Source organism: Marmota flaviventris, chromosome 19 (assembly GCF_047511675.1).
Source record: "Marmota flaviventris isolate mMarFla1 chromosome 19, mMarFla1.hap1, whole genome shotgun sequence".
Taxonomy (NCBI): domain Eukaryota; kingdom Metazoa; phylum Chordata; class Mammalia; order Rodentia; family Sciuridae; genus Marmota; species Marmota flaviventris.
Genome location: NC_092516.1, coordinates 30,688,542 through 30,714,975, shown reverse-complemented (window position 1 = coordinate 30,714,975; position 26,434 = coordinate 30,688,542). Strand labels below are relative to the sequence as shown.

Sequence of the window (26,434 nt, the reverse complement as noted above, 5' to 3'; positions counted from 1 at the left end):
GATGTGCACCACGGTCTTGGGGGCAGTACCCTAGTGAGAATCTGAGCAAAAGATCAGATACCCCCTCAGATCTAGTCATCCCTTGTTTTTTTCAAGTCCTTATTATTCTGCTTATTCCTCTAGAGCAAGAAGAACAGGTCAAAGTAGGCAGTGTCAAGGAAAGAAAGATGCAAGTAGAGTGAAGTTCCTCGAACTGGGGTGGCTTGATTTGTAAAAAATTCTGCCAAGGACAGTCGTGGGGACAGGTCGTGGGCTCCCAGAACCTTCCATACGATCAATTCTATTGCTCTGGGGCTCAGTCCAGTTGTAGTTCACTCATGGTGTTTGTCCCAGAACCTGGCCTGATAACTCCCAGCAAGTTTTCAGAAGTGGTGCTACTGATTACTCCTGAACTGCGGTGCCAGGAGCCAAGGGATGCTGAAGGTAGTCCACCAAGGTGGAGAAGAAAATATTTAAACTTCTGTATGGATTTTTAAATAAAAGAAATTTTTAAAAATAAAGTTAAAAAGTAAGCCTCACCAAAATTCAGTGGAAGAATGGGCACTGGTAGTCTTGCTTGGCCCTCATGTCAGAAAGCAGCAGTCTTCAGACAGGAGGGTAGAAGTGTGCAATGGCGGATCAGCACATCTTTCCAAAGTATGTGTGGATACAGTTGTGAAAGAATCAACTTCCAGGTCCTCATTTTCTATAATACACCTTTAAAACTGATACCCTGAAAAACACTCTCATGGTTACTTAACCCCTTTCAAAGTGGCTTTCTCACTTGACAAAAAATAGACTCTTTATCCCCAAATCTTACAGTGGGGCTTTGCCCTGAGGGATCAGAACCTCTGAGCTATCCATCAAAAGGAATATGGAAATAGTTTAAAGAGACATCACCTCTTTCTTATCAAAAAGAAAAAGGCAGGAATGTTAGGGAGAACTTGACACAGGAATGCCATTCTGAAGCATAGCCTCCATCTTAGAACAAGAGTCACCTCATAGTCACTCTGACTCAGCTTGACCTTAAACCCCAGATAATATTCCATCATCATAAAAAGAAAGGAAATCATTATCTGGGACTAGAATCCTGAAAACACCTGATTCAATATAGAACAGTGACCACCTCAAAGAATGTATGTGACTCCACAAGAATCCTTCTCTGACAACCTTCTAGCAACGGGCTAACCTCAAAAATTCCCCTACTCCCTCATACTCCTATAAATTTCTGAGGCTGTAAGCAGAAGAGGGGTCTCAGTCTCCACTGTGCCCCCCTCCACAGATTTGTTCCTGAATAAACCAGTGTAACTGCTGAGCCACCTCTCCTCTCTCTTTATTTCCTTCATTCAGTTCTTTCCTTACAAAAAAGACTCACATCTTCCCTTGTACAAAGAGCAGGCTTGCTATGCTTGCTGTAAAAGCTGTACATTTCCCCATCTCAGCTGCAAAGCAACCTACTGCATGTGTAGGCTCCATCTGGGCCCATACATCTCCCATGGGAAGCAAAGGGAACCAAACAAATTTGCTGGTGCTTATGTTGCTTGTTGTTCTATAAAGTCCTTTGTCTCTGAATCAGGATTTTTGTGTTTTCTGCCAATAACCATGAATCATTAACAGGCTAACTTATTAAAGCATGTAAGCCAAATCCCAAACTCAATAGCTTTGGCAACAAGAATTGGACACCAATAGACATGGTTCTCTGGAACAGGAAGTAAAACACGGGTCAGGATTAGAGATAAAAGAAGTCTCTCTGGGATCCAACAGCAAAAGCCTTCGCTCAAGTGAAGGGTGGGGAGAGAGTCAGGATCTCCTACCATTGTACTTGATAACAAACTGAAGTGGGGTCATGGTTTAGAGGCTGAGCAGTGTGAAAGGTTGCCCAAATGGTACCACAAGTTTGTTTGATTATGAGATAGGGGGCTAGCAGAGAAGCTGGGGCCTTCATCAGGGAGCAAAATATAAATAAAATAAAATAAATAAGCCCTGCTGCCCTGGAAGACCTACCCTTATGCTAAAACCAGGCAAGCTTTCAGGGATGATATGACAATGGGGGCAGAAACACAACACCCAGCATCCCCCCTAAAAAAATTAAGGTGGACTGCTTTTAAAAAGTTACTTCTGTGTAGGTCATGCACTAACAGATCAAAAAGCAGGACTCCTATAGCCCCTCTGCAGTCTCCACATGCCCAGCAGGCAGGTTGGCTGGCTTCCCCCCTGATCTTTCAGCCCAGGGTGATGGGGGAAAGGAGTAAGATTAGCAGAGTTTCCTGATGGCTGTCATATGCTCCAGTTCTTGACATGCCTGTGTTAGATTTCTCTGGTTCCTGTAGGGGAAAGCTACCCAGATTCAACAGTAGGGCTCCATGTTTTATAGTAGGAAGCAGTGGGACAAGAGCTTGCACTCAGACCCAGCAAGTGTTAGAGAAAACTCCCCCATTCGGGGGTGATAGTGGGACTTGAGGATCATTCCTCAAGCCACTTCCATTTTCCCCTCCCAAGTGGTCTGGCAAGAACAGTAAGGAATCCAGAGAAGGAAATCCCAGCTTTACTTTCAAATGATTGCAGCCCAGGTACTCAGGTGATTTTCACCATCACAGAGCCACCTGCTGGAAATGGCCACCACATACACCCCTTTTGAAAAACCGATTACTCTGTTAGCCAAGGCTTGGCACTCTTCAGACTGAAATTCTCATTTGTATGGAGACAAGTAGAACCAGATGATTTTTTAAAACGGGAAGAGTCTAAAAGGCATTGCTAGCCAAATAGAAATTGTGTACTTAGGAGAGCAGTCATCCCCTGATCCTAAGCAGCAGCATCTGAGTTTTATATGAAAAACTGACAGTTATGGCATTGGGAGAAACCCACTAAGGCAGAGATGTGGCTCAATGGACACTACCAGTCTCAGAGATTCCCCTAAATGCCTGGGCCTCATTCACTAATTGCTTAGCTAAGTTTTACCTGATAGGGTTCATTGGGCTGCTGTGGCTGTGTAACCCCAGGAACAGCATGTAAACTGAAAGTGGACGCCACTGCTCTGCTCTATAGGCAAAGAGCTCAAAGCTGTCCCTTTCCTAGTCTGGTGAACATGGCCCTGGATGAGCCTTCCCACATTTTACTGAATTGAGCTGTTGTGAATGGCCTTGTTGCTTGGTTTACCACTTAGAAAAGTACACAGAAAATTAAAGACACATTCTTTGGGGCCGTAAGCTAAGGAAGCAAATCTTACCTGCTATCTGACAGTTGGGTAAATTCATGTGATTATTGAAGGTGGGGACCTGTTCTCTGATCAGAATGGTTGGCACCAAGATGCTGGCCAAACATACACCATTCAGAAGCCCCTTCCTGCTCTGGGTCAACTGATAGCATGGGACCTTTGACACCTATTATAGAAGCTACTCTTGGTGCCTGTTTAGGTTTGGATTTGAAATGTCCCCTGAAGACTCATGTGATGAAGGATTGATCCCCAGGTGCAGCAATGTTCAGAGGTAAGAATTTAGAGGAGTGATTGGATCACAAGGCTCTGACTTCATCAGATTAATTCATTGAGGGATTCATAACTGAGTAGACTACTGGGAGATAGTGGAAACTGCAGGTGGGACTTGTTGAAAGGAGTGGTGTTGAGAGCCACAGCCGAAGGGGCCCCAGCAAACTTCCAGCTGCCGGCTGATGATTGGCTCACAGCGGCCCCAGCAACATCTAGCTGATTGGCTCCTCTGCGGTGATGCTCATTGGGCTGTTTCCCTGCCCTTTCAGACCACGGAGCTGCTCATTGGGGGACTTTTTTGGCTCCGCCCACGTGACCCAGCCAATCGGCCTCAAGAGCAGGAGGATTGTGGGAGGTGGAGAGACGCTTGTGGGGGAGAGAGAGGCTTGTGGAAAGCCGGTGGTGGCAGTTGAGGCTCTGAGGGTTTTTCCTGAGAGGCTGTTTTGTTTGGCATGTGTGGTTCTAAAAATAAAGTTAGTTTCTTTTGACAAGTGGCTCCTGATTGTGCCCAGCCAGACTGCGGCATTTGGTGGCTCGCACGGGGAGCGACTGAGGGTAAGTGAAACTGCTCACCCCTGAGGGCAGGGCGAGAGGATGGGTAGCCATTTTAAGATTCCTCTTTTATTTTGCTTCACTTTTGTTTTAAGTTGCCTGTCCCTGGAGATGAGTGAGACGGAAGAAAAACCGCGCACATCTGAGGAAAAACTATTTACGTCTGAGGAACAGATAGGGAGAAAGGACGGATGCACATGTCAGGAGGATAGAAAGGCTATAATGACTTTTTGTTGTTCCCTTTTTATTTCATTCTGTCTCGGTTTTGTTTGGCGTCATCTTGTTGGGTTGTATTATAGTAGAAATACGGGATCAGAAATTAGTAAAAAACAAACTGAAAGAGTGTTAAGTAAATTGTTAGAGGAAGGAGGCATCTCAGTAAAATCAAGAACAATCAGGGCATACGTTGATACAATACAAAAATGTAGCCCATGGCTTTTTAAGGAGGAGTTGTTAAATATATCACAATGGAACCATCATGGTGAAGATTTAAAAAGAATAGAAAAGAAAAGCCCAGGGACTCTGCCAGTTGGCACATTGCCATTGTGGACGTTCATATCTTGTTTGCTTAGTCCAAAGCCTTCAGTTCAGACAATGGTAGAGGAAGGAGAAGACATAATGATTCAAGTAAAAGAGAGGGCCTCTCAAGCTAGTCAGACAGAGAAAGAAAGTGTAAAACAGAAAAAGCCATCAGGGGGAAAGTTACAATAGGAGACTGCTACTAACACCTTTCTATCACCAGAGGGTGTAAGTGTCCAACCAACAGCACCACCTCTACAGGAGACTGCTACTAACACCTTTCTATCACCAGAGGACGTAAGTGTCCAACTAACAAGGCCACCTCCATATGCTGGGAGGTCCCCAACCCCCGCAGTTGATAGTTGGGATCCTGAGACAAGATCTCAAATATTAACATGCCCTGTATTTGAGGCAGGAGGGCAGCGATTTTATCAAGTTTTAAATTTCAAAACAGTGAAGCAGCTAAAAGAGGCTGTAACAACCTATGGTCCTCAAGCACCCTTCACTGTAAGCATGGTCGAATCCATTAACAACTTGAACATGACGCCAGCAGATTGGGCTAATATGTGTAAAGCTGTGCTAAATGGAGGACAATACCTGTTATGGAAGGTTGCCAATGAGGAATTTTGCAAGGAGACAGCTAGGCGAAATGCAGCAGCTGGTTATCCTCAGAGAAATCTAGATATGTTGTTAGGAAAGGGACCTTATGAGGATCAGCAGCAACAAATTGCATATGATCCTGGTGTATATGCACAAATTGCTGTAGATGCAATTAAGGCATGGAAGACTTTACAAGGACATGGAGGTTTACAAGGTCAATTATCTAAGGTAATACAAGGAGCTAATGAACCTTATGCTGAATTTGTAGATAGGCTTATTCAAACAGCTACCAGAGTTTTTGGGAATACAGAACAAGCAATGCCATTACTAAAACACCTGGCTTATGAGCAAGCGAATCGTTGGTGCAGAGATATCATTAGACCATGGAAACATGAAGATTTAAACACATATATTAAATTATGTAGAGACATTAATGAACAAGAGCAAGTTGTGGCAGCTGCAGTAAAACAGGCTTTAGATGCCAGGCCAAGAACATGCTACAATTGTGAACAAACAGGACATTTTAAAAGGAATTGCCCCATTGGAGGAGGGTTTAACAAAACTAGGTATCAAAGGAGTAGAATACCAGGTATTTGCCCACGATGCCGTAGAGGGAGACATTGGGCTAATGAATGCCATTCTCAAACCACCATAGAGGGTACTCTATTATCAAAAAACGAACAAGGACCAGGTGTTTATCCACGATATCGTGGAGAAAGGCATCGGGCTCCATTGCCAAAAAATGGACAGGGGGGCCCAATGCTCCGGGGCCCAAAACCACAAATATACGGAGCACTGGAGGAACCCAGCAACCCCATCAGGGTAGTGCCCAGGACACATTGTCCATCAGATCCCTCATCAGACAAACCAGAGGGAGCGCAGGGTTGGACATCTGTGCCTCCGCCAGAGCAGTACTAACTCCAGAGATGGGAGTTCAAATCATTCCCACAGGGGTGAAAGGACCTCTTCCCAAAGGAACAGTAGGCTTATTATTGGGACGCAGCTCTTCTACTCTAAAAGGACTTATGATAAGTCCTGGGGTAATTGATCCCGATTATGAAGGTGAAATAAAAATTATAGCCAGTTCTCCAAAGGGTATATCAGTAATTTCACCAGGAGATAGAATAGCACAGTTACTAATAATACCCAGCCTACATGATAAATTTTCCAGTCGTACTGTAGAAAGAGGTTCCAAGGGATTAGGCTCCACAGGTGTAGATTGGGCTATGCTTTCTTTAAATTTAGATTCTCGCCCCATGCTAAAACTAAATATTCAAGGACATGAATTTAATGGGCTACTGGATACAGGTGCAGACCTTAGCATCATCTCTCGTCAAGAATGGCCAAAACATTGGCCATTACAACAAGCCACTCAAACGCTTCGAGGCCTAGGAGTGGCAACTAATCCCCATAGAAGTGCAATGGTATTAGATTGGAAGGATCCTGAAGGATGTGAAGGAACTATACAGCCATATGTATTGGATCATCTTCCCGTAAATTTATGGGGACGAGATGTCCTAGATCAATTAGGTTTGACATTAACAAATAACATCAACCAAAATGCACCCACTATTATGACTAGACAAGGTTTTAGGAAAGGAAAAAGATTAGAAAAACAAGAACAAGGTATAGCAGCACCAATACAAATAGATCAAGGAACAGACAGACATGGGTTGGATTTTCAGAAAGGGCCACTGAGACAATAAAAATTACTTGGAAATCAGAAAGACCAGTATGGGTTCCTCAGTGGCCCCTGACTAAAGAAAAGATACAAGCAGCCCATGACCTGGTCAAACAACAATTAGCAGAAGGACATATACAACCTTCTGTATCTCCCCATAATACTCCCATTTTTGTCATCAAAAAGAAATCTGGTAAATGGAGATTATTGCAAGATTTAAGAGCCATTAATAATGAGATGGTTATTATGGGACCTGCTCAATCAGGGATTCCTCAGTTGTCTGCTTTGCCAAAAACCTGGTATGTTTTAGTTATAGATATTAAAGATTGTTTTTTTTCAATTCCAATTCATCCTGAGGATAGTCCACGTTTTGCATTTACTATCCCTGCACTGAATCATGAAGGTCCTGATCAGAGATATGAATGGAAAGTACTCCCTCAAGGGATGGCTAACAGCCCAACTATGTGTCAAATTTATGTTAACAAAGTAATCCAGCCACTTAGAAATCAAAATCCTGAACTACAAATATTTCACTATATGGATGATGTATTATTAGCACACAAAGATAAAAACACATTGCTAGAATGTTATGCCACACTTACAAACTTATTAAAAAATTATAATCTAGAGATAGCAATAGATAAAGTACAATTAAATTTTCCAATTAATTATTTAGGAGTTCTATTATCCTCAACCATGGTCCGTCCACCAAAAATTCAAATACGAGTAGATCAACTCAAATCACTTAATGACTTTCAAAAGTTATTAGGAGACATAAATTGGATAACGCCTTATTTAGGTATACCAACAGGAGAGTTGGGACCTTTATTTGATATCCTAAAAGGTCCATCAGATCCAAATTCACCCCGAATGTTAACGCCTGAAGCAAGAAAGGCATTAAAAATCATTGAAACATATATGGAAAATATGCATTTGGATAGAATTGATATAAGTTTGCCTTTATTATTTATTGTACTACCAACAAAAAATATTCCTACAGGAGTATTTTGGCAAGAAGGTCCATTATTATGGATACATTTATCTTATTCTCCTAACACTATTCTTACTAGGTATCCTGAGGCTGTAGGACAATTAATACTCAAAGGAATAAAAGCAGCAAAGGGAGTGTTTGGAATTTCTCCCAATAAAATTATTACTCCATATACTATGAATCAAATTGATGAGTTAGCTAATGAGTTAAATACTTGGGCAATAATCATGTGCAAATCTAATGTTTCATTTGATAACCACTTACCATCGAATCCTTTATTGTCTTTTTGGTCATTGCATCCTGTAATTTTTCCAAAAATGACAAGAAAAACACCTATCATGAATGCTCCAAATATATTCACTGATGGGTCAAATAATGGTACAGCAGCAGTAGTTACCCCTGATCAAACTTTTACATTTTTAGTACCCAAACAATCAGCTCAAAAGGTAGAGCTTAATGCAGTTTTACAAGCTTTTGTGATGTTTAAAGATTCTGTATTTAATTTATTTTCTGATAGTCAGTATGTAGTTAATGCTATAGTATCTCTTGAAGATGCTGGTAGGATTTCCCCTTCTTCTACTGTTTTCTCTTTGCTTTCCACTATACAAAGTCTAATCTGGGACAGAAAAGATCCATTCTTTATAGGACATATCAGGGCACATACAGGATTGCCTGGAGCCCTTAGTTTGGGCAATGATTTAGCAGATAAAGCTACACATGACATACATATTTTCTCTACACTAGAAGAAGCTATAAATTTTCATAAAAAGTTCCATGTCAATGCTAATACTTTACAAAAGCGTTTTAAAATAACTAAGGAACAAGCTAGACAAATAATAAAACAATGTCAAAATTGTGTGACCTTTTTACCACAAGTTAATCTTGGAGTCAATCCTAGAGGATTGATACCTAACCATATTTGGCAGATGGACGTCACACACTTGCCAGAATTTGGAAAATTAAAATATTTGCATGTTACAGTTGATACTTCTTCTGGATTTTTGATGGGCTCCCTTCATGCCGGAGAAAAAACTAAAGATGTTATAGCTCATTGCTTACAAAATTTTGCCACTGTGGGTGTTCCAAAACAGTTAAAAACAGATAATGCCCCTGGTTATACTTCTACCTCTTTTAAACAATTTTGCTCAACATTTGGCATTACTCATATAACAGGAATCCCATACAATCCACAGGGACAAGGCATAGTTGAAAGAGCTCATCAAACTATTAAAATGTACTTATTAAAGCAAACAGAAGGAATTGGGAAGGAGCCCTTAGCTCCTTTATCCCTTTGTCTGTTTTCTGGTCACCACCAGGTGACTAGCTTTGCTCCTTGACTTCTTTCTACTATGATGTTTGGTCTCACCATAGGCCCAGAAATAAAGGAACCATCTGACTATGGACTGAAACCTCTGACACCATGAGCCAAAATAAATCTTTCCTCCTTCAAGTTTTTGTTAGATATTTTGTTAACAGCAGCTAAACACTAACACAGGGCCTCACTTCTGTCCACACTTTTGTTACTGGGGATTGAGCCCAGGGGCATTTTACCACTGAGCTACATCCCCAGTTCTGTTTATTTTTTTATTTTGCTACCAGGTCTCACTGTTTCTGAGGCTGGCCTTGAACTTGTGATCCTCCTGCCTTAGCCTCCCAACTTGCTGGGATTATAGGTATGCACCACTGCCCCTGGCCTCTGTCCACACTTTTTCAGTTTACTGTGTGCCTGTTCCAGTCCAACCCATAGACTCAGGCCACATCCTCTGGCCCTCTGGTCCTAGAAACTACACCGTCTCATATTTTTGGGTTTCCTCTGCAGTCTACCATCATTGTGCCTTTTGTTGCAAAGGCCACTCAACATTGGGTCTGTAATCAAGGTGTTCAGTGGACACTCCACACTACCCATTATTGTGATATCTGATTGTCAAGCACTGGAGGAGCCTCCATCAACATCAGTTCTACCTCCTCACCTCCTTTTGGAGGTCAGGAAGACAGTCTAGTCACTGAACATGACCTTCTTCCAAAAAGTTCTTTTCTTCTTGACCATCTCTTGGGTAATGAGCAGTCTGAAAGGGGTGGGTGCTTTACAGACTTATTTTGAAATTTTGAATTTTTTATTTTTTTGGTACTGGGTATTGAATCCAAGAACACTTTACCACTGAGATACATCCCTAGGGCTTTTTTTTTGAAAGACAGAGAGAGACAGAATTTTTTAATATTTATTTTTCAGTTTTCGGTGGACACAAAATCTTTATTTTATTTTTATGTGGTGCTGAGGATCGAACCCAGCGCTGTGCACATGCCAGGTGAGCGCACTACTGCTTGAGCCACATCCCCAGCCCTCCAGGCCTTTTTATTTTTTATTTTGATACAGGATCTAAGTTGCTGAGGCTGACCTTGAACTTGTGATTCTCCTGCCTCAGCCTTCCAGAGTTGTGAGGATCACAGGCATGCATAAATACACCCAGGGAAAAATTAGTATATTTGCCTGACACTTCTTGGCACAATTCTTTTTTTCTCCCAATGGCTACTCCAGGCCTGCATGAGTAGCAGACCCTTTCGGTGCAACCCAGCCAAAAGTCTGGCCTAGGGGATTCAAACTTAAATTTTGGTCCAGCCACCAGGATTCTCTTGTTGAATTGACATGGTCATGGAGCACAAAGATAACAACCACTTGATTGAGGACTCTGCTCTCTGGCTCCCCCAAAACATGCCATGGCCAATTGAACAATGGATATCCACATCCTAAAAACTAAATAAACACACACAAATAAGAAAAAAGGAGGGCTGGGGATGTGGCTCAAGTGGTAGCGCGCTCGCCTGGCATGCGTGAGGCCCAGGTTCGATCCTCAGCACCACATACAAACAAAGATGTTGTGTCTGCTGAAAACTAAAAAATAAATATTAAAATTCTCTCTCTCAAAAAAAAAAAAAAAACCATTTGAGGGTGCATTTCCTTAAGAAAAAAGGATATCCACATCCTAATCCCCCAAACCCATGAATATCAGTCTATTATAGCAAAAGGGATTTTACAAATGTGAGTAAGTTAAGAATCTTGAGATGGGGAGATGATCCTGGATTATCCCAGTGAATCCAATGTAATCACAAGTGTCCTTATATGAAGGAGTCCAAGAGTGATTTCATTATAGAAGAAGGTGATATGATGATGGGGAGCAGAGGGACAGAGAAAATGCCAAGAGCTATTTTACTATAGAAGAAGGTGATGAAACTAACCTTCAACCCTAATTGCAGATGCCAACTTACTTAATGTTTTAAAGATGGAAGAAGGGGGGCTGGGGATGTGGCTCAAGCGGTGGTGCGCTCGCCTGGCATGCGTGCGGCCCGGGTTCGATCCTCAGCACCACATACAAACAAAGATGTTGTGTCTGCCAAAAACTAAAAAATAAATATTAAAATTCTCATTCTCCTCTCTCTCTCTCTTTAAAAAAAAAAAAAGATGGAAGAAGGGGGCTGGGGCTGCAGCTCAGCGGTAAAGTGCTTGCCTTGAATGTGTGAGGCACTGGGTTCGATCTTCAGTACCACATAAAAATAAAGATACTCTGTGCTCATCTACAAATAAATAAATGTTAAAAAAAAAAAAAAAAGATGGAAGAAAGGGCCGTAAACCAAGGAATACAGCACTAGAAGCTGGAAAAGGCCAGGTAATAGGTTTTCTTTTAGTAAGGGCACGGCCCTGCAGACACCCTAGTTTCAGGCCAGGGACACCTATTTCAGATTTCTGACGTCTAGAACTACAAGAGGGTACACTGGTGTGATATTAAGTAATTAATGTGTGGTGATTTGCTATGCAGCAGCAGCTGCATAAAAGTGGGGGTGTAACAGGTCTTTGTAGATATATTCCCTTATCTCACTCTTACCTGACCAGTCTGGATAAAAGGTTCAGATGCAAATAGGGAATGACAGGAGAAAAGGCTGTTGGGTTTGAGGCACTAAGTTTCAGGCCATGGAAGGAAAGCAACAACTCCAGCCCCTGAGGGAACCACAGTAGATTCTCCCCTAAACTTTGCTCAGGTAGCTATGACAAAATACCACAGACTAGGGCCAGGGTTGTGGCTCAGTGGTAGAGCACTTGCCGAGCATTTGATTCCTGACACCACATAAAAATAAAGAAATAAAATAAAGGTAATGTGTCCATTTGGAGGCTAGAAGTTCAAGGTCAAGATACTGGCTGATTTGATAGTGAGGGGTGCTTCTTGGCTTGCAGTTTTCAAACAGCAGAGAAAGAGAGAGAAGAGAGCTCTTTCTTATCTTTTCTTACATGGCCACTAATCCCATCACGACCTAACAACCTTCTGAAGGCCCCACCTCTAAGTACCATCACACTGGGGGCTATGAATGGAGCTGGACATGAAAATTTAACTCACAACAGATCCTGGGAAATGTGGGGAGGAGAATCACTTCATAATCTCTTTGTTGGGATCCAGCTCCTCAACCTGGTAAACACCATCACAATGCTCTGAGTCAATCCACAGTCTTGACTCTGTGGGTTTGCCACCCCCCCAGCCCGTGTGCAATGAAAAAAAAAATGTGGATGAAGTATGTCACCATCAAATCCTCTCAACCTCCCACCCCCTACCCAATAGGAACACAAATACCTTGTTTTTGGATTCACTGATATAAATTCATGTGTTTCTCCCGATACCCAAGCATCCCTGAGTCAGCAAATCCTGTTGCCTCTACCTTCCAAGTGTATCCTGAATTCAATCAGGATTCCCTGAGCTGTGGAGAGGGTCATGCAGTCAAAGTAGCAATGGTACTGGAAGCTCTGTGAGGGCAGCTGAGTGAAGGGGGCAAGTGGGCGCTAAAACCCAACCTCAGCTGCCGAAGCAATGTGTTTCAATGTGCTCAAAGGCAGGTAGGTAGCTCGGGGCCTGAGTCATCTCCCACTTCCACCCCTACTGCCCTGGTCCAAGCCGCATTCATATTTCATTTGGATTACAAAAATAGCTCCAGCATCCCATGCTTCATTTTCTGCTCCCCAATTGCCAATTTCCATACATCAACCTGGATGACTCTTTACTTCTTAGTTTATGCCTTTTTTTTTTAATGATCCTTTCAAAGTATGAGTCAAAATCATGTCACTCTATTTGCATTTCACTCAGACTAAAAGCCAAAGACCTTCTCATGGCCTATGTGCTTCCAGTGCTGTTGCTACTTTGACTTCATGTCTTATTACTCTCCCTTTAATTCATTGGTTCCTGCCACTTTATTGTAATTCTTGGAATATATCTGCTTCAAGACCTTCACCCTTGTCCTTTCTGCTTGGAATACTCTTCACCAGATATCCTCATGTCTTTCTCCTTCACTCCATTCAGATCTCTACTCTTCCATGTTAAACAGCACTTGCCAATCCCTCTTAATATCTTCATGTATTGTTACTGTCTGCTTTCTACAATCAGAGTATAAGCTCCATGAGGTCAAAACTTTGTTTTCAATGTTATCTCCCCAGCACCTGGAACTGTGCCTGCCATGTAGTGGACACTCCTAAATATTTGTTAAATGAATGTTGGATGAATGGATGGATAACCACTAACACACCACAAGAGGAACAATTGTTTGACAACACCACAGACAAACCAAGTGGTGACCCAGGTTGGACTCTCTCCTGCAGGTCTCACTGCATTCTTACCTTTTCTTCTCAGACCCTCTGATCTATTCCCCACCAGCCTAGTTACCTCCACCCAATGGAAGGAAAAGTTAAAACAACAGACTGATGCACTATGTGTAATTTTGTTGGAAGCTAAGAAGAGAATGGAGAGCTAACTTGAGTGTTTTTTTTGTTGTTGTTGTTGGTTGGTTGGTTAGTTTGATTTGGTTTGGTTTGGTACTGGGAAATGAATCCAGGGGTGTTTTGTGGTGGTGGGGGGTATGGGTATGTGTGCGCGTGCCCTTAGCACCACAGAGATGGAACTCAGGGGCACTCTACCACTGAGCCACATCCCCAGCCCTATTTTATATTTTATTTAGAGACAGGGTCTCATTGAATTCCTTAGCACCTTGCTTTTGCTGAGGCTGGCTTTGAAGTCATGATCCTCTTGTCTCAGCCTCCCAAGTCACTGGAATTTCAAGTGAGTGCTACCATGCCCAGCTGTAGTCTTTCTTTCTTTAATACATGTATTTTTAAGAAGTGTTTAGTAAGTTTACTTCTGAAGCATGTATAATCAACTGATTCAATTTCATAAGTTTCACAATGACCACTGCTTAGGAGTTATAGAATTATTTGACCAATGTTGCAAAAGCATTTGGAATAACAAAAAGGCAAAGGAGCACTTTTATGTGAGATAGCAATGCAAACTATCAACGGTTAACATTAAATTGTTTCTTATCTTTTTATTGTAGCCTTCAGTTTCAATGCTGTACTCCTTAGAAGCTGCCTACATTTTTCCTGACCTTATTTTTCCTAAAGAAAGTTAGGCATATTTACTTTTCTATGAAAACTCAGTTGGTCCAGATCTCCTAAGTTTTTCACTGGAGACTAGAATGTGATTAACTCTCTTTTAACTTCTCCTTGCCTAGAAGATCCCTCTCCCTAGGGATTTTTCAGATGGCTTCCTTTAAAGGTAGTTGGTCCTTCATTCAGACTCCTAAGTGGGGAAATTGCCTAACTTCCTTGTAAGTCACCTTTATCATCATAAAGTATCTCCTGGTACCAGACTAGGCTTTACCAGGTACAAGTCTCTACCTGCCTTCTAGGGGCTTAAACTTCAGCTGAAGGTACGGAGATATACTAAAATAGCCAGATCAGTAAACTAGAGAGGCAGCAGAAGGGACAGCATATGTAACTTGCTGGGGCATTCACTCAAAAAATTATTTAGGTGCTAATGTGTTAGGCACCATGTTGAGTCACAGGGGATAAAGTTATAAACAAAATGTAAGGAATCAGTCCTCTAAAACGTGAGAAAGTGAGGCGTGTGGAAAACACAGAAGGGTCAGTACGGCTGAAGCATGAGAATCAAAGCTTGGAAAAGCTGAGGCCCGGCAGGGCTGACAAGCAGGGGCCAGATCACGAAGGGCCTTGCAGGGTGTGGTCCGAAATCTGGATTTCGTTCTACAACAGCCTTCAGAACGGGGCATCCTTACCCCAATTTTACCCATGAGGAAGACCAGGTTGGGGGCGCAGACGAGAGGCAGAGCGGCGTCACCGAAAATCGGCTCGAAAACCAGTCGAGCTCCCAGAGCTGGAAGCAGCTAGCTGCCGGCGAGGGCAGGGACTGCCCCGTGCGCCACGCGAACACTGGGCATGCGCGGCTCGCCGACGGAAGCCGGGAAGGAAGGGGGCGGGGCCGACGCTGGCGGGCGCGGGGAAAATGGCGGCGGCGAACGGGACCGGAGGAAGCAGCGGGATGGAGGTGGATGCAGCAGGTAACGGGCGGTGCGGGCGGCTTCTGGAGATACCTTTCCGGGGTGCGTTAAGGCCGTCCTCGACTCCTGGGAGAAGCGACATCTCTTCCCGGGTAACTTGCGGGAAGGATGTACGGCCCGGGCTCTTATGTTCCCCGCTCCCATCTCCAGGGAAGAACGTGGGGCGCGGACTCTCACCCTTTCTCCTTTTCCTCCGCCTTTAGTAGTCCCCAGTGTGATGGCCTCCGGAGTGACTGGGAGTGTTTCAGTCGCTCTTCATCCCCTTGTCATTCTCAACATCTCAGACCACTGGATCCGCATGCGCTCCCAGGAGGGGCGACCTGTGCAGGGTGAGTGTTCTGCATAACACCCAATCCTCCTCCTTGGTCTCCTCCTTCACTCTTTCCCCCTTCCTTTACTGAAGCTAATCCCCCCACCCCTAAATCACACTGGACCTCAGACCCTCAGGTGATTAGGGAAAAGTTTAAGATTCCTTACCCTCATCTCCTACGTGTTGTTCTCTCCCTAGTGATTGGGGCTCTGATCGGGAAGCAGGAGGGCCGAAATATTGAAGTGATGAACTCCTTTGAGCTGCTGTCCCACACCGTGGAAGAGAAGATTATCATTGACAAGGAATATTATTACACCAAGGAGGAGCAGTGTGAGAGGGGAACAGAAGTGGGGAAGAGGGTGGGAGTTTAAAAAAGAAAAGCTCAAGGTGGACAATATCAAGAGGGCTGGGAAGGAATAAACAGGAGAGAAGATTTAGAACAGGAGGGAAGATTAAGGGAGAGTAGCTCTCAGAAAAAGAACACATTCAGGTATCCCCCACAAGGAAAGTGAAAAATGAAAGAAGCCTGGGTAGAAAAGAGTAATTGTTCTAAACCTAGCCACGAATTGAGGAGGGAGGGAGAAATTGTGGAAATAACTCAGGAGCTTCAAACTAAGGAAGGATGGTTTAAGGGAATACTGTGTGCTCTGGCCCCTTCCTCTCCAGTTAAACAGGTATTCAAGGAGCTGGAGTTTCTGGGTTGGTATACCACAGGGGGGCCGCCTGACCCCTCCGACATCCACGTCCATAAGCAGGTATACACACTCACATGTGCATGCTTGGGCAGAGATTAGAGGATGAGGGGAAGAAGAAAGATGAGGTGTTGACTTCCCTGTGCATGACTCTCTTCTAGGTGTGCGAGATAATTGAGAGCCCCCTCTTTCTTAAGTTGAACCCTATGACCAAGCACACAGATGTGAGTATTATTGACCCCAGGCTTGCTTTGTCATTCTTGTCTATCATTGTTCTTATTGTGTATCCTCATTCCATGTTATGTTTTACTGTGACATCTCTTCTCTATTGGTGAATGTCAGAGTTGAATCTCCATGCTGTCACCTATAAGCTGTGACTTTGGGCTAGTACTTAAGCTCTGAGAGGCATTTTCATATGTCAGATTGGGATTATCCCTATCTCACCAAGTTATTGGGGAAATTAGATGAGAAAATGTGTGAAAGAACCCAGTTCAACTTTTGGCACATAGGTTCAGGAGCTAATAGCTGTTCTTCATTTGTCATTTACAGCTTCCTGTCAGCGTTTTTGAGTCTGTCATTGATATAATCAATGGAGAGGTAATACCTGACCCTTCAACCTTCAAATCCTGCTTTTGTCCTATTTCCTGCTTTTGACTCTCTCTGTGGGATGTTCTGCCCTGTAGGCTACAATGCTGTTTGCTGAGCTGACCTATACTTTGGCCACAGAGGAAGCTGAACGCATTGGTGTAGACCATGTTGCCCGAATGACAGCAACAGGCAGTGGAGAGAACTCCACTGGTAAGGGAGGTGATTTCTTTGAAGCAGGGATGCAAGGTGTGACCATATGCCTTCTTACCCTTCATCTGTCCCCCTGTAGTGGCTGAACACCTGATAGCACAGCATAGTGCCATCAAGATGCTGCACAGCCGCGTCAAGCTCATCTTGGAGTATGTCAAGGCCTCTGAAGCAGGTAGGGCAGGTGCCTTCCTGGCACTCATCCTTTCTTTCCCTCCTGAGGAATTGACAGCGTCCATATCAGTGCAGCCTCTTTGTGCCCTTAGGAGAGGTCCCCTTCAATCATGAGATCCTGCGGGAGGCCTATGCTCTCTGTCACTGCCTCCCAGTGCTCAGCACAGACAAGTTCAAGACAGACTTTTATGATGTGAGTGTAAAATCCCAGGTGGGGAGGTGGGGATTACACCTTTTTGTAGGCACATGTGAGGGACCCCCTGGGGAACTGGTTCTTTTATTCCCTCCCAGCAATGCAATGATGTGGGACTCATGGCTTACCTCGGCACGATCACCAAAACTTGCAACACCATGAACCAGTTTGTGAACAAGTTCAACGTTCTCTACGACCGACAAGGCATCGGCAGGCGAATGAGGGGGCTCTTCTTCTGAGGTTACTTGAAGGGATCATGCACAGGGGTCAGACAACTGCCCCAAAGGGGCCGGGCACTACACTCCCTTTAGAAACTGCTGTCATTAATAAAAGGAGCAGCCCCTAAGTACCCCTTCCAGTGGCTTTGTCCTCTCTGTTAGGCACCACACTGGTTTCTACCTTGGGTCTCAAAGGAGGTCCTGCTCAGAGGCAATGCATTTTATTATCAGCTCTTCTTGACTCCCTTCAGTGACTGAGTTCACTGCTACTTAAGATTCTCCTTAGTTCAGTTAGGTGGACTAGATTTATACCAAGGCTGCCTTCTTCCACCTGAGTGGTCTCCTAGGAGGACATGAACTTATATAGGTCAACCCTATAAACATGCCAAGTGACTCCTTTCCCAAGGTGTTTTACTCAAAGTACTTTTCACAAAAAGGGAGGGAAGGCCATTAGAAACATTTATTATGGACAACTCAAAAGCTTGACTCCTCTGTGAATGATGAATTACCAGGAAGGAGTGCTTTTTCAATTTGTTTTCATCCACATGGTGCCTCAACCCCATGAGGCAGAGGGACTAGTTAGTATCCACATTGAGAAGATGAGATTCAGGAAGGGGTCTAAAGACTGGAATCAACATTATGTAATTACTTGTGCCAAGTGTTAAGTTTGTGAATGTTACCCTTAAATAGTTTTAGGTAGAGTTGAGGACTAAGGATGAATGGTAGGAATATTTCAAGAAATCAAAAAAGAACTGGGTCAATAAGTCCTGTTTCCCATCATACTACTATATTCTCAAAGTCAGACTGGCACACAACAAGGTCCAGTTAAGTATTGAGAGACTAAGTAGGGGGAGAGGAATGGAGACCCAGCTCAAAGAATCTCCATATTCCATATGGCAGTGAAGTCACTCTTGCTGGATTCTTGTGCCTGGCAGATAGAACAGATACCTTACATGATTTATCAGATGAATAGAATAGAACAAGCACAAATGTGAATGGGATATGAATTTGAAAACCCCACAATGTTGTGTTTTAACTGAAGTTAGGCCTAAACTAAAAGGTGGCAACACTTTATTAGCAAAAGGAATAAAACAAGTGCATCAATGGGAAGAAGGGGTCTCCTTCCCCTCCAGGGCGTCATTACATTTTCAGAAGAGCAAGCAGGTCAGCATAATCCTGGTTGGTTCATTGTCTCAGGCAGATAGCAGTTAAACAAAGGTGATCTTTGTCCGGGAGGTATTGACCTGCCAGACATTCAACTCCTCATACTCATCCAGAGCCGCCTGGAATTGGGCAGGTGTGAAACCACGTGATATGCAGCGCTGCTCTGCCTCGGAAAACCGGACACTTCGGCCCCCTGAGACCAATTCACGGATAGTGGCAAATATCACATCTGCTGGCCTCTGGGTCCTGAAGGAAATGTGGGTTTGAAGAATTAGAGTACAAACCAGAATGCTGGACAGCAACAGAGATGGTGGCCAGTGAATTCTGAGGCCAATTTTGTGCACTTGTGGATACAGAAACCACAAAGATAAAGTGACCTGCTCAAGAAAGCCACAGTAACCCAATTCTATCCTTCATGAAGCCACTCACCTAGTTGTTTGCCCCTTGTCGCCTAGAAGTGAGTCCTTTGACATTTCCATTAGCCGTATGGCTTCATTCACATCTTCCTTCTCCACTGTGTCCACCATTCGCAGGCGTGCCTAAAGGGAAGGCAGGGGAGAGAGATGGGGACAGGAGGAGGGGAATGGAACAAAATTAGGGACAGCCCCCTTGTTCCAGCTTTAAGGCAGGGCAAGCCATGCATTGCCTACTCAATACAACAAGGATGGGGACCCCTGCCTGCCCTCCACATCCGCAGTGTTGGGCCGGCACTGTCAGACCGAGACAAGTGCAATGCCCAGGGCAGCGTCCAGCAATTGCCCAAGTCTCCGCCTCTCAACACTGGCCAGTCCCGGTGTTCAGCTGTCCTGTGAGGGAGACCAGACCCTTCTGAACTCCACTGGGCTCCCCACCATGACAGATGGAGCCTTGGGAGCTCAGCCAAGGAGGCGATTGGCAGAGGGGTGTGTCCTGGGGGCTCGGGAAGTGCTAGCTCAGCAGTAGGTCAGGTAATCACACTACCTGCACGAACAGCACTTTGGAGCCCCCAGGACCAAGGTCCAAGATGTGAGGACAGAAATGAAAGTTTTATAGCACAGGATGTAGGACACAGGGAATGAACTGAACCCACCCATCCATCAGTGAGGCTGAAGCAAGAAGAGAAGGCCTTTCCCTCCATGGGCGCTGTGCATGCCCTGCTGGAGCAGCAAGTACCCACAGTGCGGTAGCACGGAGAGGACCACTATCTGCACTGTCAGCACTTTAGCCCCAGCAGGGCCGGTGGGAGGGAGGAGGCAGCAAGAGGATCGTGTTAAGGCAAACTGCCAAGTAGGGATCAAAAACTAACTGCCATCCAGTATGATAGGGACTGGGCACTTACCAGAGCAGTAGAAAGTCGGAGAATAGCCAGCAGAGTCCGAGCAGATGTATAGGTGGCATCCTTACTGGCCCAAGCCTCTCGCCTCATTTCCACATATGCTGCTGTGATATAGTCAGCCAGAGACTCGGGCACTGTGGGCTGCTTCTCTCTGCACATAGCTATGTACCGTCTGTGGGAGAAAAGGTTCATGGGGAAGCAGAAAAAGGAGATGGGAACGGAGTAGAGGGGGCATGTGTTCTATCTGCACAAGGGTCCCCCATTTAAGAAAATTCTTGGAAAGAACTTTATTAAACAGAAAAAAAGAAATCAATGGATGATTATTTGCTTGGCTTGAGTATCACTGAAAAATTTCTCCCAAAGTAGAGCTGCCAGTGCATTTCAAGTTATTTCCGACTTTTCAGGAAAAAAGGCCCTTTAAAAAACAAGACAAATCCACCTGTCATAAGAAAGGATCCAATGAATATCTAAAACAAAAAATCCAGTCCCCTGAGAGTTTTTATGACATAGCTAAAAGGAACAAAAATAGTCTTTGTTTAAAGAAGATCGGGGAGGGGAGGGGGGATAGTAGAGGATAGGAAAGGCAGCAGAACACAACAGACACTAGTATGGCAATATGTAAATCAATGGATGTGTAACTGATGTGATTCTGCAATCTGTATATGGGGTAAAAATGGGAGTTCATAACCCACTTGAATCAAAGTGTGAAATATGATATATCAAGAAATTTGTAATGTTTTGAACAACCAACAATAAAAAAATTTAAAAAAAAAATAAATAAATAAAGAAGATCATTTAACTAAATAGGTCAAAAGGAATAAAAACCTCAGGATGGGTGGGAGGGTGGCTCTGGAGAAGAGTTATACAGTGTCTAGGGAGTAGGATCCAGCAGAGGTGGTAAAGTAAGGCAGGATCTGAAGATGCATACACTATTCTCATGAAGTCAGGCTGGTAAACAGGGACCTAAGACTCACTGTTCTTATTATTATTAGATTACGTCAGAAGAGTAGCAAAAAATACCCAAGACTAAAAGCTTTTCAGGGAACATGTGGCCCAAGACACAGTCATGTACTAGGGACTTGCTGAGGTACACCCATCCCTACCTAGCCCTCCTACCTCATAAGCTTCATGTCCAAAGGTTCGAACTGGGAAGGGGGCTGCCGGCTGTGCTGGTGCACATAGGTGATGTGCTGGGCCAACCTGGGAAGAATGGAGGCAAGGAGTAATGCGTTTTAGGGATACATGCCAAAGTCCTGACTTCAAAAATCCCTCACTTGATTCCTTCTGCTTCTCCCTCAGAGGCAAGGCCAGACTTTCCAGGAAACCCTCATCAGCATCTTAGGCCTCACACTAAGAACTACAGACCAGCCTTTCTGTAAGAGGGGAAGGCTCTGGAGTTACTACAACCAGAAGTTGGGGGATTTTCTGATTTCACCTCCCTCACTCCTTCCAGACTTAAAAAGAGGGGTCTCTCTGGGTGTGAAACTTCATTCACCGAAGGTCATTGTCTCTGTCAGGCCGGTCCTGGATCAGCCAGAGGAGGTCAAATCGGGATAGCAGTGCAGCAGGAAGCTGTATGTTCTGCTCCAGGCTTCGGCGGGGATTATAGCGCCCATAGGCAGGGTTGGCGGCAGCCAGGATAGAGCAGCGGGCATTGAGTGTGGTAAGAATGCCCGCCTTGGCAATGGAGATGGTCTGCTGCTCCATGACCTCATGGATGGCTGTGCGATCAGCCTCAGCCATCTTGTCAAATTCATCAATGCAGCACACGCCCTGGTCAGCCAGCACAAGGGCTCCACCCTCCAAGGTGAATTCTCCGCTCACACTGTCTCTCAGCACAGCTGCTGTTAGCCCCACTCCAGAGGAGCCCCGGCCTGTTGTGTACTGGCCTGGAAAAAAAAGCAGCAAACATGTTTTAGAGAAAGGACAAGGAAGGGAGCAAGCATAGGGCAAGGACACGGGATGGGCCAGTGAGGCAAGGCCTGCACTGGAATTGCTCCCCCAGCTGAGGCCTTCTTGAGGTGGCTAAAGAACTATGCAATGCTGTGGGGTTACATTCCTTTTCCTTCCATCAACCCTCACCAGAGACCTGTTCTCCCAGCCAAACTCCACCTTTTGAATGGGATTTCACTCTATCCCTACTCACTACGGGGTGCCAGACGATCAATGTAAGATAAGAGCTGAGACTTGGCCACACCAGGATCCCCCATCAGGCAGATGTTGATGTTACCTGGAAGAAAAGAAAGAAGCCAAATGACCATTCTCCTAAGCATGCTGTCCAACAAAGACCACTTCTCAGGTCTGCATCCTTTCCTGTTATTCCTTCTAAGCTTCCCTGTACCCATAAGGCCAAGACACCAACTCTTATTTTGTGATATTAAGAGACAATGAACCTTACCACCCTTTTTTTCCTCCCACATAATTTTATCCACCTGAGCTGCTGCGTCCTCTTCCTGCTTACCCCTGATTTTCATGCCTCGAGGAGACTGGTCAACGCCACCAACAAGAAGCAACAACAGTGCTTTCTTCACATCCTCGTGCCCGTATATCTCTGGGGCAATTGAAGCAGCCAACTTTTCATAGAAATCCTCCTCTGCAAGGAAATTAGAATATATTCTGGGGCTAGAAAGACACTCAAATCCCCACTCCTTTCCCTGACCCCTTACCTGCAATCTGCTTTAGCTCCTCCCTGCTCAGCTCTCCGGCCCCAGCCTCATCATCCTCACTCTTATTCATCTTCACAATTCGATGGGCTTCCAAGTAAGTTTCTGAGAGTAAACCCTTGGACAGGAAAATGCTAGGATGTGAATGAAATCTGTTTAACTTGCCCCCACCCAATTCCCTAAATTTCTTGACAAAACCCTCTGGGGGGTGGGGGAGGGGATAAAAAAATGGGTGAAGAGGAAAAGGCCTGTTTTCTCTTCATTTGAAACTTCTCTTCTCACCTGCACCACCTGTCGGAACCCCGAGCGCAAGACTGGTAAGAAAATACCAGTGACACTGACGTGATCTCCAGGCTGGGCAATCCTTGTATTCTCTCCTTCCACTAGCACTGTGATGCCACGAGGAATGTTTCCCACAGGCACTTGGTCACTCTAGAGAAGTGGAAGAGTACATGAAATAAAAGGGGAAAAAAATTTACAAAGAAAATCCACAGCAACCTGACTTTCCCTAGGCACTCTAAGGCTTTTCTCAGCCTGCCCACCTTTAACTACACTACAAAAGGGAAGAATCCTTTACCTTTCCAACTCAATCAGAAAATTCCAGGTAAACCTCCCTCTTGCTCTAGGTGATCTCTCTGTCTTATCTCTTTTTTTTGGCTTTTCTTTCTTCCTGCCTTTCAGGAGTTGACTGTAGGATACAAGTGGACCCTGTGTTCCACCTATCTTGAGCCACATACCCCAAACTCACATGTTCTTGCATCTTCATCTCCTGGAATTTGATAAATTTGGAGCCACGGGTCTGCAGATACAGCCGCCCTCCTGAGCGGTTGGTCTGGCACTCCTGGCTTGGGCACATGATCAAAGGCATGAAAGTTGGGGACTGGATCTAGGACGTAAGAAAGCACCAATGGAAATCAGAAGAACCACTTATCATCACTTGAATCATTTCTTCCCTACAGAAAGCATTCTAGAAGTATCCTTAAAGCTACTCTTGGTCAATAATGACAACCACCAAAAAAAGAAAACTATATACTAAAAAAAATAGAGTAAATACATTAGCATCTTTCAACAATAACCAGAGAACAACAGATCAACACCAACCAACAAAAATACCATTCAGAAAAACAAGGAACGTTAAATGCTTTCCTAGTCCATGTTGCAGACATACCGGCTGATAGGTCTCTGCCCCACACTGATCACAAGTGTAAGTGGCGACCACCATCCTGGGTTTGACTTCAGAAACACGAGTGACAATTCCACGTACAGTTACCAATTTCCCCACAGAGTCGGCCCGTACTTCTCGGATCACACGAGGTTTATTGCTGCTTGGACCTTGAAAATACAGCTCACTAAGGAAGGAAAAATCATCATCAGCAAGGTCCTAAGGAACAAGTCCCTGACCTTTCCCCACAGAGATACTCACAATCTACGCATGAGCTCAGGAGGGTATTGGTTCTGGGGGTTTCGGATAGCCCCAGGATCCCGGCTCCGCTGCTCCATCATCAGTCTGTGCTCAATGTAAACATCCAAAACATCTTTATTTACCACCTAGGAGAGAAGGAAGACAGCAAATATGAGCAGCAGGATAGGGAGAGAACACAGAGGGCCCCAGGCAGAGCTAATACTTCTCCTTTCTAACACTTCAAAACCATCAGGATCCTCTCACCAGAGGCTTCAATTTCTTGGTCTTCTGTTCCTCCAGGCACTCACCTCCCTTTCCTTGTACTGGGGTAGCAGCTCTTGTACAGCATCAGCAAATAGCCTCGCATAGCGCTTGGCATTCTCACAAATTGAGTCCACAAGCTCAGGGTCATCCTCAGCTACGTCATCCAGGTCCACATACATTGCCACTTGTTCCCGATGAGCCAGTTGAACCTGGTGTGGGAAAGGGATAGTAACACCTCAGGGCCAAGTTTATCTTGTTCTTATGCAAAAACCATTGCAGTGGGCCCAGGGCAGTCTCTGGGCCTCCACAAGCTAGAAAGCAGCACAACAGCAATAGTCACTTCTCAGCCCCCAAATAACAATCTCCCAACTCCTGAAAACTTCCTAGTCATTATCAGTGTAGTATGATATTCAGTTATCAAATATCAGGTGCTAGACCGAATAGATCACTTACACACTTGCTAAAACAAGCCACAAAACCACTACAGCATCTTAAGCTCCACCCCTTCCCCACTTCCTTCTCCTAATTTTTGACTTACCAACTGGTTCCCATACTTGAACTGCTTCTTCCCAAATTCCTCATCCTGGTAAAACTCTTGTAGAAACTTCTTAACCTTTTCTACAACGTAAACGTGAAATCAAGAGGAGCAATCTTTCTTCTAAATTCCTCACCCCAAATTCCTACCAGAAACCTAAGAAGCCCACTTTCATATTTAACAGGACCCACGAACTAATTAATTACGTGAACATTTAAGTAAGCCTATACAGTTCTTCCCAAAGAGAGCAGGACTCCTTTTCACATGTATGCTTTTACCTGGGGAAGAATATGGGGCCCCGGGCAGTTAAGAACTACAGCATTCTTCCCGAACGGCCTCCCACACCTTCACAACACCCTCGGGTATCAAAGTTCTCAGCTCTCCTTCCACCCACAAGACTCCCCTTTACCCTCGGCTTCCCTAGACCTCAGCTCTCGCCAGCTCCTCCGCCACCAAAGTGGCCCTCCACCCCACCCCCGCTCCCGCCACTGCTTCCGCTCTTAGTAAACAAAGAAGCACATGGGCCCGGATTCCAGCCGCCTCACCGCTCGGGATTCCTCCGCCCGAAGCCGGAGCCCGTCCGGCGATTGGCCAGCACGCCAAGGGCCACTCAGTCCCACCCCACCGCCGCCTCTCGCGGTCTCGCGCTAAATCCCCGAGTCCAGGCACGCCCCCACCCTCGGCCGCTCGCTCCGAGGCCACCGCGCGGAAGAACACTGTTTACACATTACACTCCCTCCAACTGCATCGCGCAACTTCCGCCCGCCTCCACTTCCGCTTTGGAGGGCGGCAGAAAACAACCAATCGCAGGTCGCAGCGGCCCCTGCCTGCCCGCCCCCGGGACTTCGGCGCGTCTCCGGAGGACGCGGGAACTCGCGAATGCCCCAAGGCGCCAAGGGAGGCGGGCCCTGGGTCCCCGTCCCTGAGCCGAGGACCCTTTGATATGGTTCCCAGCGGCCCGGGTCTCTTCTGGGCGCGAGGGACCCTCCCCTGTGCCGCCTCCCATCCTGCTCTCGCCCCCCCACGACCCCAGCACCCGTCTTGGGCGGTACTACCCGCTCTTCTTCGATCCCGATGCTTCCCACGCGCCTCCCCGACACTGTTTGCCTCAATCCCGCTGCCACCTGGCTGTCTCCGGCCTCGCGCGCCCCAAGGTCCGAAGACCCTGGTCCCCAAAGATTCCAGCACACGCCAACAGGTGTTTGCCGAGTCGTCCCGCGCAGGATCCCTTCCCAGAGTTGCAGCACACTACCTTTTTCGAGCGCGTAGTCCTTAAGTGCCATTGCTGCTAGGGGCCGTGCGGCAGCAGTTGGCAGGTTCAGGAGTTTCACTCCTGGGAGCAAAGAACGGCGGTGAGGCGGAGTGTGGCAGACCAACCGAAATTGGCGCGAAACGTCTCTCCCCACGTGACCGGCGCCGCCGCGGGCGGGCCAATCGAAGTGTAGGATCCTCCAGTACTCCCGTCCGTTGCAGGCCACCACCTCAGCCAATCACCAGGCGACCCTGGTCTGAGTGACGGG

General features: G+C 45.4%; 2 protein-coding genes across 5 annotated transcripts; one reads left to right on the top strand and one right to left on the bottom strand.

The window, feature by feature from the left end:
• Positions 1-15,107: 15,107 nt before the first annotated feature.
• Cops6 (COP9 signalosome subunit 6) lies at positions 15,108-17,702 on the top strand. The gene is made up of 10 exons (XM_027952912.2): positions 15,108-15,189; positions 15,393-15,518; positions 15,698-15,829; positions 16,166-16,254; positions 16,353-16,415; positions 16,741-16,788; positions 16,875-16,989; positions 17,069-17,161; positions 17,253-17,353; positions 17,452-17,702. Exons 1-10 carry the CDS (start codon positions 15,135-15,137, stop codon positions 17,590-17,592), a joined length of 963 nt encoding a protein of 320 aa, XP_027808713.1. The 5' UTR covers positions 15,108-15,134; the 3' UTR covers positions 17,593-17,702.
• A 923-nt stretch (positions 17,703-18,625) lies between these two features.
• Positions 18,626-26,292, bottom strand: Mcm7 (minichromosome maintenance complex component 7). 4 transcript variants are annotated; one of them, XM_027952902.3, is made up of 15 exons: positions 26,167-26,292; positions 24,918-24,997; positions 24,424-24,588; positions 24,137-24,261; positions 23,882-24,062; positions 23,462-23,599; positions 22,996-23,145; positions 22,717-22,831; positions 22,512-22,643; positions 22,197-22,280; positions 21,546-21,939; positions 21,167-21,250; positions 20,054-20,222; positions 19,165-19,274; positions 18,626-18,981 (listed from the first exon to the last, which is right to left on the bottom strand). In XM_027952902.3, exons 1-15 carry the CDS (start codon positions 26,195-26,197, stop codon positions 18,780-18,782), a joined length of 2,160 nt encoding a protein of 719 aa, XP_027808703.1. In that variant the 5' UTR covers positions 26,198-26,292; the 3' UTR covers positions 18,626-18,779. The 4 variants fall into 4 exon arrangements, with proteins under 4 accessions (XP_027808703.1, XP_027808704.1, XP_027808705.1 ...); XM_027952903.2 differs by lacking the exon at positions 26,167-26,292 and adding an exon at positions 25,460-25,562; XM_027952904.2 differs by lacking the exon at positions 26,167-26,292 and adding an exon at positions 25,324-25,398.
• Between the last annotated feature and the right edge of the window lie 142 nt (positions 26,293-26,434).